Genomic DNA, 15145 nt, shown 5'->3' with positions numbered 1-15145 from the left:
TATATATATATATAGGGACAGTAAGAGATCTTGGTCCAACTCCATTATTCTACAGATGAAGAAAAGGAGGCTCAAAGAAACTGTCTGCAGCTCCTTGCTTCCTCTACTGTACCAGAAAGCCACGTTCCATTAAAATAACCACAGATCCTAGCCGGCCTGGTGGCTCACGCCTGTACTAACACTTGGGGAGGCTGAGGAGGGAGGACTGCTTGAGCCCAGGAGTTTGGACCCAGTCCAAACGCTGTACATAGCGACACCCCCGTCTCTACAACAACAGCAGCAACAAAAAATTATCCGGGCGTGTTGGCGAGCATCTGTGGTCCTAGCTACTCTGGAGGATTACTTGAGCCCAGGAATTAGAGGTTGCAGTGAGCTGTGATCGTGTCACTGCACTCCAGCCTGGGCGACAGAATGAGATCCCGTCTCAAAAGAAAAGAAAATAGCCATAGTACCTTGTCTATCTTAGCTGCATTCGTGTCTCACTGCCGCTTTGCCAATTTTCCTTTCTTTTCTGCAGGTTGCATCCCCTGTCCTGAGTGCGTGGCACGGAGCGCAAGCGGGCCGCGGCCATGACGACCGCCATCTTGGAGCGCCTGAGCACCCTGTCGGTCAGCGGGCAGCAGCTGCGCCGCCTGCCCAAGATCCTGGAGGATGGGCTTCCCAAGATGCCTTGCACTGTCCCGGAAACAGATGTGCCCCAGCTCTTCCGGGAGCCTTACATCCGCACCGGCTACCGCCCCACGGGTCACGAGTGGCGCTACTACTTCTTCAGCCTCTTTCAGAAACACAATGAGGTGGTCAACGTCTGGACCCATTTACTGGCAGCCCTGGCGGTCCTCTTGCGATTCTGGGCCTTTGCCGAGGCTGAGGCCTTGCCATGGGCGTCTACTCACTCCCTGCCCCTGCTCCTTTTCATCCTGTCGTCAATCACTTACCTCACCTGCAGCCTTCTGGCCCACCTACTGCAGTCCAAGTCAGAGCTCTCCCACTACACCTTCTACTTTGTGGACTATGTTGGCGTGAGCGTTTACCAATATGGCAGCGCTTTGGCTCATTTCTTCTACAGCTCTGACCAGGCCTGGTATGAGCGGTTCTGGCTTTTCTTCTTGCCAGCAGCTGCCTTCTGTGGCTGGTTATCTTGTGCTGGCTGTTGCTATGCCAAATATCGTTACCGGAGGCCTTACCCAGTCATGAGGAAGATCTGTCAAGTGGTGCCGGCAGGGCTGGCCTTCATCCTAGACATCAGCCCTGTGGCACACCGTGTGGCGCTCTGCCACCTGGCTGGCTGCCAGGAGCAAGCAGCCTGGTACCACACCCTCCAGATCCTCTTCTTCCTGGTTAGCGCTTATTTCTTCTCCTGCCCGGTGCCTGAGAAGTACTTCCCGGGTTCCTGTGACATCGTAGGCCATGGGCATCAGATCTTCCATGCCTTTCTGTCCATCTGCACGCTCTCTCAGCTGGAGGCCATCCTCCTGGACTACCAGGGGCGGCAGGAGATCTTCCTGCAGCGCCATGGACCCCTGTCTGTCCACATGGCCTGCCTCTCCTTCTTCTTTCTGGCTGCCTGCAGTGCTGCCACCGCAGCCCTTCTGAGGCACAAAGTCAAGGCCAGACTGACCAAGAAAGATTCCTGAGGCTGGCAAGTGGGGCAACGTGTGGAGGAAGCCCCTCATAATTTGGAGAAAACTTGATACAATAGAAGTTGACTTTGAAAGGATTGGCTTTTAAATTAATACATATATCCAAGGATATGTTATAGCTGCAGTGTTTGAAAGCCAAAGGATTTAAGAGTTTTGTTGTTGTTAATGAAAGGAATACTCCTTTTCCTTTTGGATCATAGCTTAACAAGGCACAGGAAGGGAAGGGATCTCTCATAAGATTCATGAGACATTGAAATAAGGAGAATCGTCTTCATGCCTGAAAATTTAGCAAAATTCTGACTATGGCCTCCAGGGGCAATTCCTAAAAGCTGAATGGATAATAAAATCGGACTGGAAAGTAAGTAGGTGGCTGGTCCTCACCCTGTTGGAATGGCTATCCTACTATGCTGTTCTTTGGTAATGGAATAAATTGACCCAAGGACCCAAATTCTTTTGGATTTCAAATTGTCCAGAGTGGAAAAGCCTTCAAGATGACATAATGAATTACTCAGTTCATCTGATTTCTGGTCTCTCCTTTCTCGACAACTATAATACTAACCCTTTTCTCAGGATAACTGTCTAACTGGCAGTTTTCTCTGAAGTGCTGTTCACTCCCATCCCTACCTTGCATGGTGATATAAAGGACTAGGAAGCAGTCATACTTCCAGGAAATGCTTGGATTCGTGTGGACATTCAGAAAGCTTATTCTCATATAGTTCTAATGTAAACAGTACTAGAAATTACAGTGCCAAGAGCCACCAGGAGGCCCAGCCAATAAGCGTAGATACTACATGGTGTCATGGGACCCGTTCTATTTTACACCGGTGGACAACAGGATTACTTGAGAGTTATCAGGGCTGCCTAACAGACCAGGAGATCTGGGAGTTGCACCAGGGAATCTCCATATTTGACCAGCATGTTTTAAAAGCTCTTGGTAGGATTAGTTGGTTCTAAGGATCCCTCTAGGGACCTCATTATTTCAAGAGGAACCCAAGGTCCAGTCTCCTACATAGATGCTGTCCCACAAAGGACCCACATAACTAACCCAGTTCAGGGTTCTCAGGCAGGCAGTTCTGCGTCAGCTTAGAGCAGAGCCCTTAAAATACTCAAGTACTGGGATAGGCAAGCATGTGTGTTTACTGTGGGTTTGTCTTTGGGTGAGAACATGTGAACCAGGCACCCTGGTTTGTTTGGAGCATTGCTGCCCAGAAGCTTCTATGGGATAGGTGGTGCTTGGGATTGATGTGTTCTGGCCCTGCAGCCCTCCCTGAGGATTGACTTCTGCACTAATCCAGTGAAGGAGGCTGTGTCAAAAGAAGGGCTCAGAAGCCCTCTTTTCAGAGGCAATGATTTCTGTCAGTATGAGGTCCCTTATTTACTAAAAAGGGACATGATAACTCCAGTTTGATGAACCTCCTCTGAGTTTACTTTGTTGTCTTCAAATCTTTTGTTTTCTTCCTTTCTCTGAGATTTGTGGGTTTTGTGCCTTATAAATGGAAATGTATGAACACTTAATATATGCCCATGTAGAATTTTCTGTTTTGGGTTATTGGGGTAAGAAAAAATATATATTGCTCTTCAACTAGTGAATGAAAGAAACTTCAGAAAGCTAGAATTGCTTATCAATCAAAAGACTTTCTCAACCTGTATTTCGGCCACAAACAAAAAAAGATATTCAACTGAAGCTTTCCAATAATCTTTATATCAAGAAAGCATGCTTCTTGTCAGCTACGTTGTTTTCTTAGATGGATTTCTCCTGTTAATCCTCAAATATCTGAACTTCTGTGTTACCCAAGTGTCTTATACAAGCTTCTGGTGTCTAGGACAAATTTATGGCAAATAAAATTAGCAAAACTGAACTGGGTTGAACTGAACAAGAGGATGGGGGAATTGTGCAAATACGTTGTTAGTAGAGGGTCAATTTAAAATAGGGACTAGAAACTGTTTGAAGTTTTCTTTATTACAGATTCAAAGACTGTATTATTTTGAAAGTCGGGAGGAGAAGGGAGGGAAGAGAGCAGAAGGGAAGAGGGTGTAAGTCAAACTCTTTAATATAACTGGTGGTATTGTGGGCAGAGATCTTTAGTTCAAATCCACATATTTTTAAAAAGAGAGAACCAGAGGTAGAGCAGTGATCAGATGGGTGCACAGACCAGTGCCAATCTGAACATTGTTAATGGCCTGTGACATGAAGAGCACAGGAAGAGGCATTAAGATATTGCCATACAGTTTTAATTTATACAAGTATTGGCCCCTCAACTGGTTGGAAATTTTTTTTTTAAATCTCTTTTTCTGAGACAGGGGCTAGAGTCGCCCAGGCTAGAGTGCAGTGGTGCAATCACGGCTCACTGCAGTCTCGACCTCCGCAGCTCAAGCAATCCTCCCACCTCAGCCTCCTAAGTACCTGGTACTACAGGTGCATGCCACCACACCTGGCTAATTTTTGCATTTTTTATAGAGACAGGGTTTTGCCATGTTGCTTAGGCTGGTCTTGAACTCCTGAACTCAAGTGATCTGCCCACCTCAGCCTCCCAAAGTGTTGGGATTACAGACATTAGCCATCACACCCGCCCTAGAAACAGTTTTTTAATAGGAGATATTTGAGAGGCATTGAGGTAGGAGACTGTATGACATGCCCTCAGAATATCAGAATCTTCTAAGAAATAAACTAGGAAATGCAGATGTTTCTAACTACTCAGACTTTTGAGGAATTACTCCTTTTAAAACATTTTTGTTAAAGTTTAGTGTATCAGTAAGAAAACAGACCTAGTTTAAAAGGAATAATTAACAATTTTATAAAGGAGATGGCTATCTTATTCCACCATAGCCCCTCCAACATATCTACTGGAAATTCTGCTAGTTAACTTTCTCTCTCTCTGTTAATTTAGACTTTCAACCTATGAAAATGTAAATACCTTTGAAAAAACTAAACTGTCAGTCATATACATCTTCTCATGAATGAAATGCAGTATAGGGAGAGGAGATGGCAGGATACACTAAACTGGGGACACACTTGTCTGCTTCTCTTTTGCCTAATTCTTCCTGACCTGTATTTACTGATGAGCTAATAATATTTGTAAGACTCTAGGGGTTCATTTCCATTTCAGCGGAAAGTACTTCACTCAATAACAATATTCTCAAGAGTCTTCTACTGGAAGCTAGAAAGAAATAGGAGTTTAAGTCCATAGAATGAAGGTAGTTATTCCTGCCTCTGTTGCCCACCTGTTCACAAAAAGTACCTTTATGCTTGAAAACATTAGGTTCTTTGGTTACTGCACTGTAGTTTCAAATGGATCCTCCAGATGGCATTCATGTCTTAGAAAGGGCACAGCCATTGTCCACAAGGCTTCTGCCTACTAATTCTAGTGGTCTTGTATTTTTCTTGATTGCTTGGCAAAGTAAAAATGGAGCTATTTTCTGTCTATATAAATCTTCTTATATGAATAACCATTAAAGTGATTTTGTATATGCATTGTTGTAGTGTCAGCAGTTTAAAGCAACAGCCACCTTGTTTCTTTGACAAGGTCTTAACAAGGACTACCTTGAAGAGACCCCCTCTAAAAGGTTCTGTTTATACAAACATTGCCAGGAAAAGGAGGTCAGGACACTTTACCTCCACCAAGAAGCAGGAAAGTATAAAAACTTAAAAAAAAAACTCTATATCCCATCCCCCATACACATACACACACACACCCTAATACCTACTCGTGAGTAGAACAAATTGCTTCCCCACAAAATGCTATGAAGTTGATTTCTCTGAAGATTTCACTGTAATTAAATAAATACTCCTAGTTTCATAGATAATAGTGTAAAAGATTTCAAAATTTTTAAGTCATTGGCTACAATTTTATAAATGTAAAAATGATGAATTATACTATGATTCAACTATAGCAGGTACTACAATGTATGAGTTGTGAAATGTGGCATTAACTAATTTTGTAGCCTTCACAGATTGAAAGAGCTATGTAAAAGGTGATTCTCTAAGCAACTGCAGCTTCAGGCTATAGTACCATCACAATCACAAAGAAAACAGCTTTTCTATGGCTGGAGGCTCCACTGGTTGAATTATGGTTGTCATTCTTGCCCAAACCCTTTTTTGTCACCATCAGGGGCCCTAGGCAGTTTGAAAATGCTTCTGTTGTTAGTGTTACTAGTTTAACCACGCTTCAGTTATTAATTTAGCAAGAATTTATTGAGCACCTATTGGTGAAAGGTACCACATTGGCTCTGGAGACACCACAGTGTGGAAAAGACACCCTGTGGGCAGAGAGTCTGCCGTCTGCTAAATGATTGCTGGCATCTTTTCCTTGGGCCATGAGGGTCCCTCTCTCCAGATCATGGTTCCAATCACAGCCTGAGGGCCAAGAAGCTCTTCATAAGGATTAAGCTCTCTCTCCCCTTTACCTCCAGAGGTTGGAAACCTCTTCCCCTGTAGCAAGACAGTCACCTTATAGCTGCCTCTACTTCCTGTTACTCCTGCTACTTCTCCAACCCTTCTCACTGCCCTCTACTTGTTTTAACTCAGTCCTGGGGATCCTTGACACATCCAGACAGAGAGAGGAGCCCTAAATTTCCACAAGCAGTAGAGACTTCCCAGGTACATAGTCCCATCCTTCAAGGAAGGGGATGTGTGGTTCCAACCTGAGTACAGGTTCCTGACTTGGTAAGTTGAAAGCAGCATGCTGCACTCCGGCTACCTCCTTTAAAAAGTAACAACCATATCCTTTGTGGAATTATTATAGAAGTAATTTAATATGGAAGGAAAATCATTGCATTAAAAAGATAATTCATTTAAATATTAACTTTGGGAGCATATCTATCTATGGTAAGGGCTTTTGTTACATAACAGGATTCTCACTGGAAAAGGTATTCACTATATTTTAAGATTGCAGGAGGTCCAGACCATATGGAAGGCTACAGAATAACAGCTCAAATTTTATTATGATTTCTAAAATATTTCCACATCTATATGAGCTTCCAAACTACGAGGTAAGTAAGGCCAAACAGGTCTCCATTGAACTAGGAAACACTAGAAAGGTAGAGTGACTGGTTTGAAGCCACACAACTAGTTATAACGTTTAAACTCATTTTTCCTTCAGATAAATTCACGGTCCAGCCCATCAGAAACATCAGCACCAAATACTTGCAGAGCTTTTTACAGCAAATGAAGCACTTTTATGCATTATGTACACTTTGACATAATCTTTTAACTTTTGATCCTAATATCTCATGCATAGCCAGGGTTGCATCATTTCTTTTTGAGTTAAAGCGATTTCACTCCACTCACATCCTTGGATGCAAAATAAAGCATTCATTGCATCACAGAGGCTTCTCAGAACCCCAGAGTTCATTGTCCATGGACCCTTGGTGGCTGGATTATAAAGTCAAGTCCTACTCTCCAGTCAGTTTCCTGAAAATATGTTTGGATCCTTGGATGAGAAAGTCCTGCCAAATCTCAAATCCTCCCTTTTATCTTTTGATGGGATTGTCAGTTCTTTAAACAGTCAGCTTTCCCAGGGATTTTGACAAGAGATATGAACTTGAACATGGGATTTTAAAAATGTTTCTCTGCCATATGAAAGAGTTTTGCAGACTTAATAGAAAGCACAAAAAAAATCGTTAATTATTTCTTAAAGCAATATATGCTTGCTTATTAAAGAAACTAGAAAAGTAGGAAGAAAAGATAATCCTCGGACCCATCAGTAAACTAAAATCCCTGTTAGGGAAAAATAAGACTTATGTCAAAATATTGTCAATGGTAAAAGGTATAGCAGTGTCATGCAAAGATTCCTGAAAAAAACAGATACTGTAAACTAGAATTTTTTTTTTTTTTTTTTTTTTTGAGAGGGTGTCTTGCTCTGTAGCCCAGGCTGGAGTGCAGTGGCGCGATCTTGGCTCACTGCAAGCTCCATCTCCCGGGTTCACGCCATTCTCCTGCCTCTGCCTCCCGAGTAGCTGGGACTACAGGTGCCCGCCACCACGCCCGGCTGATTTTTTGTATTTTTAGTAGAGACGGGGTTTCACCATGTTAGCTAGGATGGTCTCGATATCCTGACCTCGTGATTCGCCCGCCGCAGCCTCCCAAAGTGCTGGGAATACAGGCGTGAGCCACCGCGCCCGGCCGTAAACTAGAAATTTTAAGCAGCCTAGTTAGTACTTTATTCTCTAAGTTACAAAATCAACCTTCTGGCTCAGTTTACAGGAGTACCCAGACAGTGACATTACACTCCCTTCTGACATTACATTATATAGGTAATTTGATGTTGCTGTGGCTGATACTGTCTCATTAATCCAAGCCAGTGATACATTATCTCTCATGTTGAAAGAATTGTGTGAAATGTTTCTCCTGAATCAAGCTCTCAGAGAGGACTGTGCTAGAAATACCTTCACTGGAGGTAAGGACTGGCCTGTTGAACCAGTGAGTATTCATTGACAGCCCTTCCACAGTGAGCACTACTAGGTATCAGCCTCTGTTCTAGGCACCCGGGATACAGGAATGAACAAAACACTAATTCCTGCCGTTATGGAGAAACAGTGAACCAAATCAATAAATTATATATTAGAAGGTGATGGTGCCAAGGAGAAACAGAGAGCAAGGAAGAGAGATAGACTGGAGGAGTGGGTAAGTGCGCCATTTTAAACAGGATCGGGGAAGAATACCAAGAAAGGTGATGGAGCCAGCTCTGTTTCTCACCCAGGCAAAGGGAAGAAGTACAAGGGCTCTGAGCCCAGGGCATGCCAGGAATGGCCAGGAGGCCATTGTGAACAGAGAAGGAGAGTACAGCAGAAGAAGAGAACAGGTTGTAGAGGTCTTGTGAAGACTTTTGCTTTTACTGTGACTTTGGGAATGGGGTATGTGGGGAAGAATTCTGTCCAAGAAAATTCAGGGTAGCTATCTATCTATATGTATTAGTTACTAATTGCACATTACTTTGCCTTTAGAAAACAGAGTAAATTCTATTTCCTGCAATATGCACAAAACCAGATTGGCATCAAGTTATTCCATGTGTAGGCCTGCCCCAGCAAACTGTTCCTGTGGCCACACTCTCATGCTTGCAGAATTCTTCCCAGATTCCTCCCAGAGCCTTTTTAAAGTGCCCAGAATGTTGACCTCTGCTTCCGACATAGTCTTTGAATGTTTTCTCATTCTTTGGACACTAGTTTGTACTCTGGATAATCCTCTGGGCAGAAATGGAATGACATGTCTAGGGCAGAGCCTGTAAATTGGGGATAATAACAGTTTACATTATCTAGTACTCACCACTTGCCAAGAACTGAGCCGAGCTGTTTTCCTAGATTCTTTCATTTAACCCTCATAGTAGCCCTGTGAGGTAGGCACTAATATTGCCTCCATTTTGTAAATGAGGAAACTGAGGCATAAAGTAAATTTGCCCACAACTACTTGGCTCTTAAGTAATGGAATCATCTCACAGACACTCAGGCCTTTGAATCCAGAGTCTATATTCTTAGCCACTAAAATTAAGTGAGTGTAGAAGATTCTTTTGTCTAACTTCTCACATTGTCACTTGTGCGAACCAGACAAAGTTTAAGAGGGAAGTGTAATGTAGATTTCCATCTCCCCACCCCTGATAAATGAAGTAAACCTAAGGATGCAGTTCTCATTTTATTTCTAGACACTTTAGCCAAGCAAAAGTCCTTATACTGTTATTGTTGAATGGTACCAAGGCTGAGATTCCTAAGTGTATTTTGTGCTAGAATACAACATGGAGCTACTCACATTACGAACAGTCTCAGAAGCCCTCTGTAATGACCTGAAGGATCTGAAGGACAGAAACTCACTTTGAGAACCACTGACTTCAAATTATTTTCGCATGCTTCTCTAATGTTTATAAAATGACTCTAGTGAATACTTTCTCATCTTTAGGACCTTTTAATGTATCTTATTCCTCATTAAAATAAATTTGAGCATGATTCCAGGCTAAACCAATTTCTTAAAGACAACAATGGCAACATGCAAAATATCTCCATCTAGTGTTTTTTCTTTTCTAAACAAGGACAAATTATCTTAGAATCTGACTGATTTTACTCCAGGAAAAATACCTTTGCACACAGGACCCGGCACAAAATTTGTATTCAGAAAGTGCTAGTGGTAATCACACAGTCATTATTTCTTTTTCTTTTCTTTTCTTTTCTTTTTTTTTTTTTTTTTTGAGACGGAGTTTTGCCCATGTTGCCCAGGGTAGAGTCCAACGGCGCAACCTCAGCTCGCCACAACCTCCACCTGCCAGGTTCAGGCAATTCTCCTGCCTAAGCCTCCCGAGTAGCTGGGATTACAGGCATGTGCCACCATGCCCGGCTAATTTTGTATTTTTAGTAGAGACCAGGTTTCTCCATGTTGGTCAGGCTGGTCTCGAACTCCCGACCTCAGGTGATCCACCCACCTCAGCCTCCCAAAGTGGTGGGATTACAGGCATGAGCCACTGCACCCAGCCCACAGTCATTATTTCTATCACTTCACGCTGAGCAGTGTATTGTGAGTCCTGCACAAATTCATCCACACTCTCCATGGGCTCCCAGACGTCTCACCAGAACAGGAGCTCTATATCCTTGAGAGGGATTTTTCTCCACCCACAACAGAATAAGATGTAGTTCATCTTCCCCCGGGAAACGGGGGATTTCTTGCTTTCCTCCACATTCCTTCCCTGACATTCAGTCTCCATGATCACAGACTCTCCCAGGCATTAGGAAGAACCTTGCATTGGTACACACACATAGCACCCAGACATTCTGGCAGCACCGCCCTTTCTCACTATGGCCCCAAGTGTTCTCAGACTACAGAAGAAACCCTATGGGTCCACGTACTCATTTTTTCTACCTTTTGATTCCCATCTATTATGTGTTTGTGTCCCTTAGATATATTGAAATCCTAAACCCTGCTACCTCAATTAGTGACCTTATTTGGAGACAAGGTAGTTGTACATGTAAGCAGTTAAGATGAGGTCATACTGGACTATCTCTTAATTCATTATGATTGGTGTCCTTATAAGAAGAGGAGAAGACACAGAGGAAAGACAGCCCTGTGAAGACACAGAGACACATACAGGGGAGAGCACCATGTGACAATGGAGGCAGAAATGGGAGTTATGTATCTGCAAGCTAAAGAGTGCCAAGGATTGCTGGTAATAAGCAGAAGCTAGGGAATGGAGTGTGTGGGTTAGGGTGTTGGGCAGGCAGAGCGAGAGAATGGCCTTGCCAGCACCCTGATTTCAGACTTCTAGCCTTTGGAACTGTGACAGAAAAAAATTCTGTTTTAAGCCACCCAGCTTGTGGTACTTTGTTATGATGATCCTAGAAAACTTAATACAGCATCCAGGGCCAACCTCAGTTTTTACCTCCCTGTGAAATTGACACAGCTTTTCCTAACGAGTGGCTCTTGGTCTCTCAACTCCTTCCCCCCCATCTATACCCTATTAAAGGGAGAAATGGGATTTGCAGATCTCAGAAGAGATACAGATGGGAAGCTTATCACATGTAGGAATACAATAGAACCTCTGTGGTAGGGAGTTAAGTACAGAGAAAACGTTGTGAACAGCCAGTTTCAGTGTGGCTGTGTTTCCCATCTGAGTCTACCCTGTGTAAGCAGGTGCTCCTGGGTTGCACCTTGGCAACTTCCCACCTGGGTCTTTGCCTCTACTCTTGGTACTCACAACCAACTCATCTACCTGCAAGCACCTTCATCTTTGGGTGCAAAGGTTTTATATTCACCGTCTGCCTCGCATTCTAGTGGTGATTTTTTAAAAAATAGTAAACCAAACAAATAGGGAAAAGACCATGGCTCCGCGGAAAGCTGCAGCCGTCTAGCCACCTCTGTGGCCCACCAGAAAGCCGTTGTGCTCTTTTCATAAACTCTATCTTGAAAAGAGATTAGCTGCCCTCTTACCCTCTAAAAGGATGTGGGTGTGTGTGTGTGTGTGTATGTGAGAGATGTTTATTCAGAGCTGGTGGGTAGGGGGCGTGCATAAAAAGGAAAGAAAGACTTAAGTCACACAAACCAAACCCTTCTACATGTTGCATTCTCTAAAGTACCCAACGTATTTCCCCCCTTTCTCCTTTCTTTTTACCTTAATCTGTCTTTAATTTTCCATGATTTTTCCAATTCCCAGTCACTGACCACACTGTCCATTTATCATGCTCCCCCAGACAATGGTAATAGCAAACAGTCAGTGAGTGCTTACTACATGCCAGGCACTACAGTAAGTGCTAACATATATGAACTCAGTTCATGCTCACAACAACCTTGTGAATTGGGAATAACAATTATTATTCGTGTTTGTGGCTATTAAAATGTTAAGAAACTTCTGCAGGGTCACAGAGCTGGTAAGTAATAGGATTTGTACCTCTGCAGTCTGACTCTGCAGTCCATACTTTTTTAAAAATATTTTTTATTATGAAAAACCTTGAACATATACAAAAGTAGATAGAATTGTATGATGAATTCCCATGTAATCACATACACAATTATCAAATCATGGGGAATCTAGTTTCATCTATATCCCTACTCACTTGCTTCTGTCCATATTATTTTGAAGCAAATCCCAGATATAATTTTTTCTACAACACATGCTTTTTATGTATCCTTGAAAGATGAAGAGTCTTTAAACAAGAATATGATATCATTATGATGTCTAAAAAACTGAAGAACAATTCCTTACCATCAAATATCCTGTGTTTGAATTCCCAATGGTCTCATGTCATAATTATTTTAAAGTATTTAGTTTAAATCAGGATCCCAGTAGGACCCACACATTGCAATTGGTTGACTTTTTACTTACATCTCTTTTTAATCTATAGGTTTCCCTTCTACCTCAGTCTTTTTACTCCTTTCCAATTTAGTTGTTGGCAAAACAGAATCATTTGTCCTGAAGAGTTTCCTACAGTCCACACACTTTACCGCTATATCATTCTGCCTTTGGGGTACTATATTGTAGACTTTTCATTCCATAGATTTTAGAGAGGGGAAAACTCAATGGAGTGATTTCTAGTCTCACTGGAGCTTTCATGAACTACATGAAATTATAAGTACATGTGAATATGTTCATTTTAGGGAACCATAGTGTAAAACTCTTACAAGATTTTAAAAATGATCCCATGACCCTCAATCAATCAATGATCATTAGCTCTGGTCCTGGCTTTTCATTTTAGAGATGAAAAGCAGGAGACTTGGGTAAGTAAATTGTCCAAACTCACACAAATATTCTTAACAGGACAGGAATGTGGCTCTCAGGACCTAACCTGCTCCACTTTCTGTTTCATGCTGCATATGTGAAAGGGGAAAAGGAAAAGTGGTTTGAGGTGCTCAATAGAAGGTGTCAGTTTCACCACTGTTTCAAAGTTGTCATTTACCTGAATTAATGAATTCACTTCTTGCCCACATTTGGAATCTAAAACTGTAGTCAATATTACTACCACAACATTCTCACACTTCTCTTTCCCCCTATTATTGAGAGTTTTATTATGCCAGAGATGTCTCACAACCAGGATGCCAAGATCAATGATCTGTCTTGAGCTAAATGAGGACTATCTTTCCTAGATGTGAGAGGATTGAGGTGGAGTGTAAGAATACTCAATTGGGAACCAGTCATTGATTGATAGTTCCTTGATCTCTTTTGGTCTGGAGATTTCTCATTAGTAAAATGAGCTAACTGGATTGTGTCAATTACTTTTCAAGCATTTTGGCTGTGACCACAATATACTCTCACTATGAATGTATACGTATGTATATATCTTGAAAAAACTTTCACTGAATTATTCTTACAAACAAAATGGAATGCATCCGGATAATTTCTATTCTATTCTTTTTTAAAAATAATTCTGGTTGTGGTCACAACCTATTAAGTTGATTGTAAGAACTGCTAAAGAAATCCGCAGCAGTTTGAAAAATACTTTCCCAGGTGACCTCTGAGTCATTCATTCATTAACTGTAGTAGGTCAGTCATTTTACAGCTATTTAATGGGCATCTATGTAGTGCTAAGCACTGTGATGAGAGTTAGGAAAATGGCAATGAAAAAACGAAGACCCTCTTATGACAGTCATATGCTGTGAAGTATGTTTGATCAGCTTTGACAAGGAAAGAGAATTCCAACAGAATCAGCTAAAGTTATTGAATAGGTTGGACTTAAGGGAGGAAAAAGCAGAAATACAGGTTTTTCCAAACCCCAAGCAGGAGCCCACATCAAGACTAAAATAGTCTAGACCCAAATGATGTAATTTTTGTGTCAAATGAAGATCTCCTGTGGATCCTAAATCTAATTACTGGATGTTTCTCCTTTTCTCATACTTTGCAAAGATCGAAGTGGTTGACGGGGCCCTCTTTTTAGATAAACTATTTCAGAGGCCATGGAGTGTTGGAAAAGAATGCTAGAGAGCACTCTGACTGAGGGACACCCCCTGGCCATCTTATCCCCATATTCACGTGCTCACCACACCCACACCCCCAGTACCTGCAAAACCTGCTGGTATGTAATTGGTTGTTTTATTTTCCAGAAATTTTGCTGTACCATTTTTATCCAGCAGAGGGGAGCAGAACACCAAAATCACTGCAGAAATAGTCCAGGACACACGCACACACAGCCCTTTGGTATTTTTTGTCCTGTGAATTTAGGTACTATAAAAATAAGAATGTCACAGTTTTGATAACAAATTCTGGGTAAAGCCAGCTATGGGCAAAATGCTGAAAAAGGAGAGGTTTATTTTAGCTGACTACTTATGGCCTATCCCATCAGGATTGCCTGGAAGACATCACCCAGCTCACAAGGCCCTCTTTCAGGCTTGGCTCCTGGCAGTCTGACCTTTCAATTTTTTTCCATTCCCCAAGTTTTGGAACACCTGCTAAAATCATGCAATATTTCTGTGGTCTTCTGAGTCAGGCTTTATGCAATGGCCTTTCAATCACGGCATTTCCTACTTTAACTGCCAGGAATGGTCAGTTTCTTGTCCTCTTTTATATATTCCACAAACTGGGAAATGGTGGGTACAAACTGAAGTGCAATGTATGGTAAGTGGTCATGTAGACTGGAGTGCAGTGGCACGATCTCTGTTCACTGCAACCTCTGCCTCCCCAGTTCAAGCGATTCTCCTGCCTCAGCCTCTTGAGTAGCTGGGACTACAGGCATGCGCCACCACGCCCAGCTAATTTTTTTATTTTGAGTAGAGACAGGTTTTCGTCAGGCTGGTCTCAAAATCCTGGCCTCATGTGATCGGCCCACCTCGGCCTCCCAAAATGCTGGGGTTGCAGGCATGAGCCACTGCAGCCGACTGGGATACAAACTCTTAATCATAGCAGACCTTCTGAAGATCCAGGTACCTTTCTGAATCCCTACCTTTCCTCCCACCCCACTTCTTTACAGACTTGTCCCTGTGCCTTTTAACACTGATGCAGTACTGTTTGACTTCCCCTCCTCAGAGATGATAGCATTTTTAGGAGGCCATAGACCAACAGAAGTTGTTTTCATGCATTTCTGGGGTCCGAAAGTAGTTAAAACAA

General features: G+C 42.4%; 1 protein-coding gene across 1 annotated transcript; it reads left to right on the top strand.

The window, feature by feature from the left end:
- Positions 1 to 183: 183 nt before the first annotated feature.
- On the top strand, positions 184 to 5110 carry PAQR8 (progestin and adipoQ receptor family member VIII). Its single transcript, XM_011981320.1, has one exon. It carries the CDS (start codon positions 570 to 572, stop codon positions 1632 to 1634), a length of 1065 nt encoding a protein of 354 aa, XP_011836710.1. The 5' UTR covers positions 184 to 569; the 3' UTR covers positions 1635 to 5110.
- Positions 5111 to 15145: the final 10035 nt, after the last annotated feature.

The sequence above is a fragment of the Mandrillus leucophaeus genome, unplaced genomic scaffold (assembly GCF_000951045.1).
Source record: "Mandrillus leucophaeus isolate KB7577 unplaced genomic scaffold, Mleu.le_1.0 Scaffold223, whole genome shotgun sequence".
Taxonomy (NCBI): Eukaryota; Metazoa; Chordata; class Mammalia; order Primates; family Cercopithecidae; genus Mandrillus; species Mandrillus leucophaeus.
This window is presented reverse-complemented; position numbering and strand designations above follow the sequence as displayed.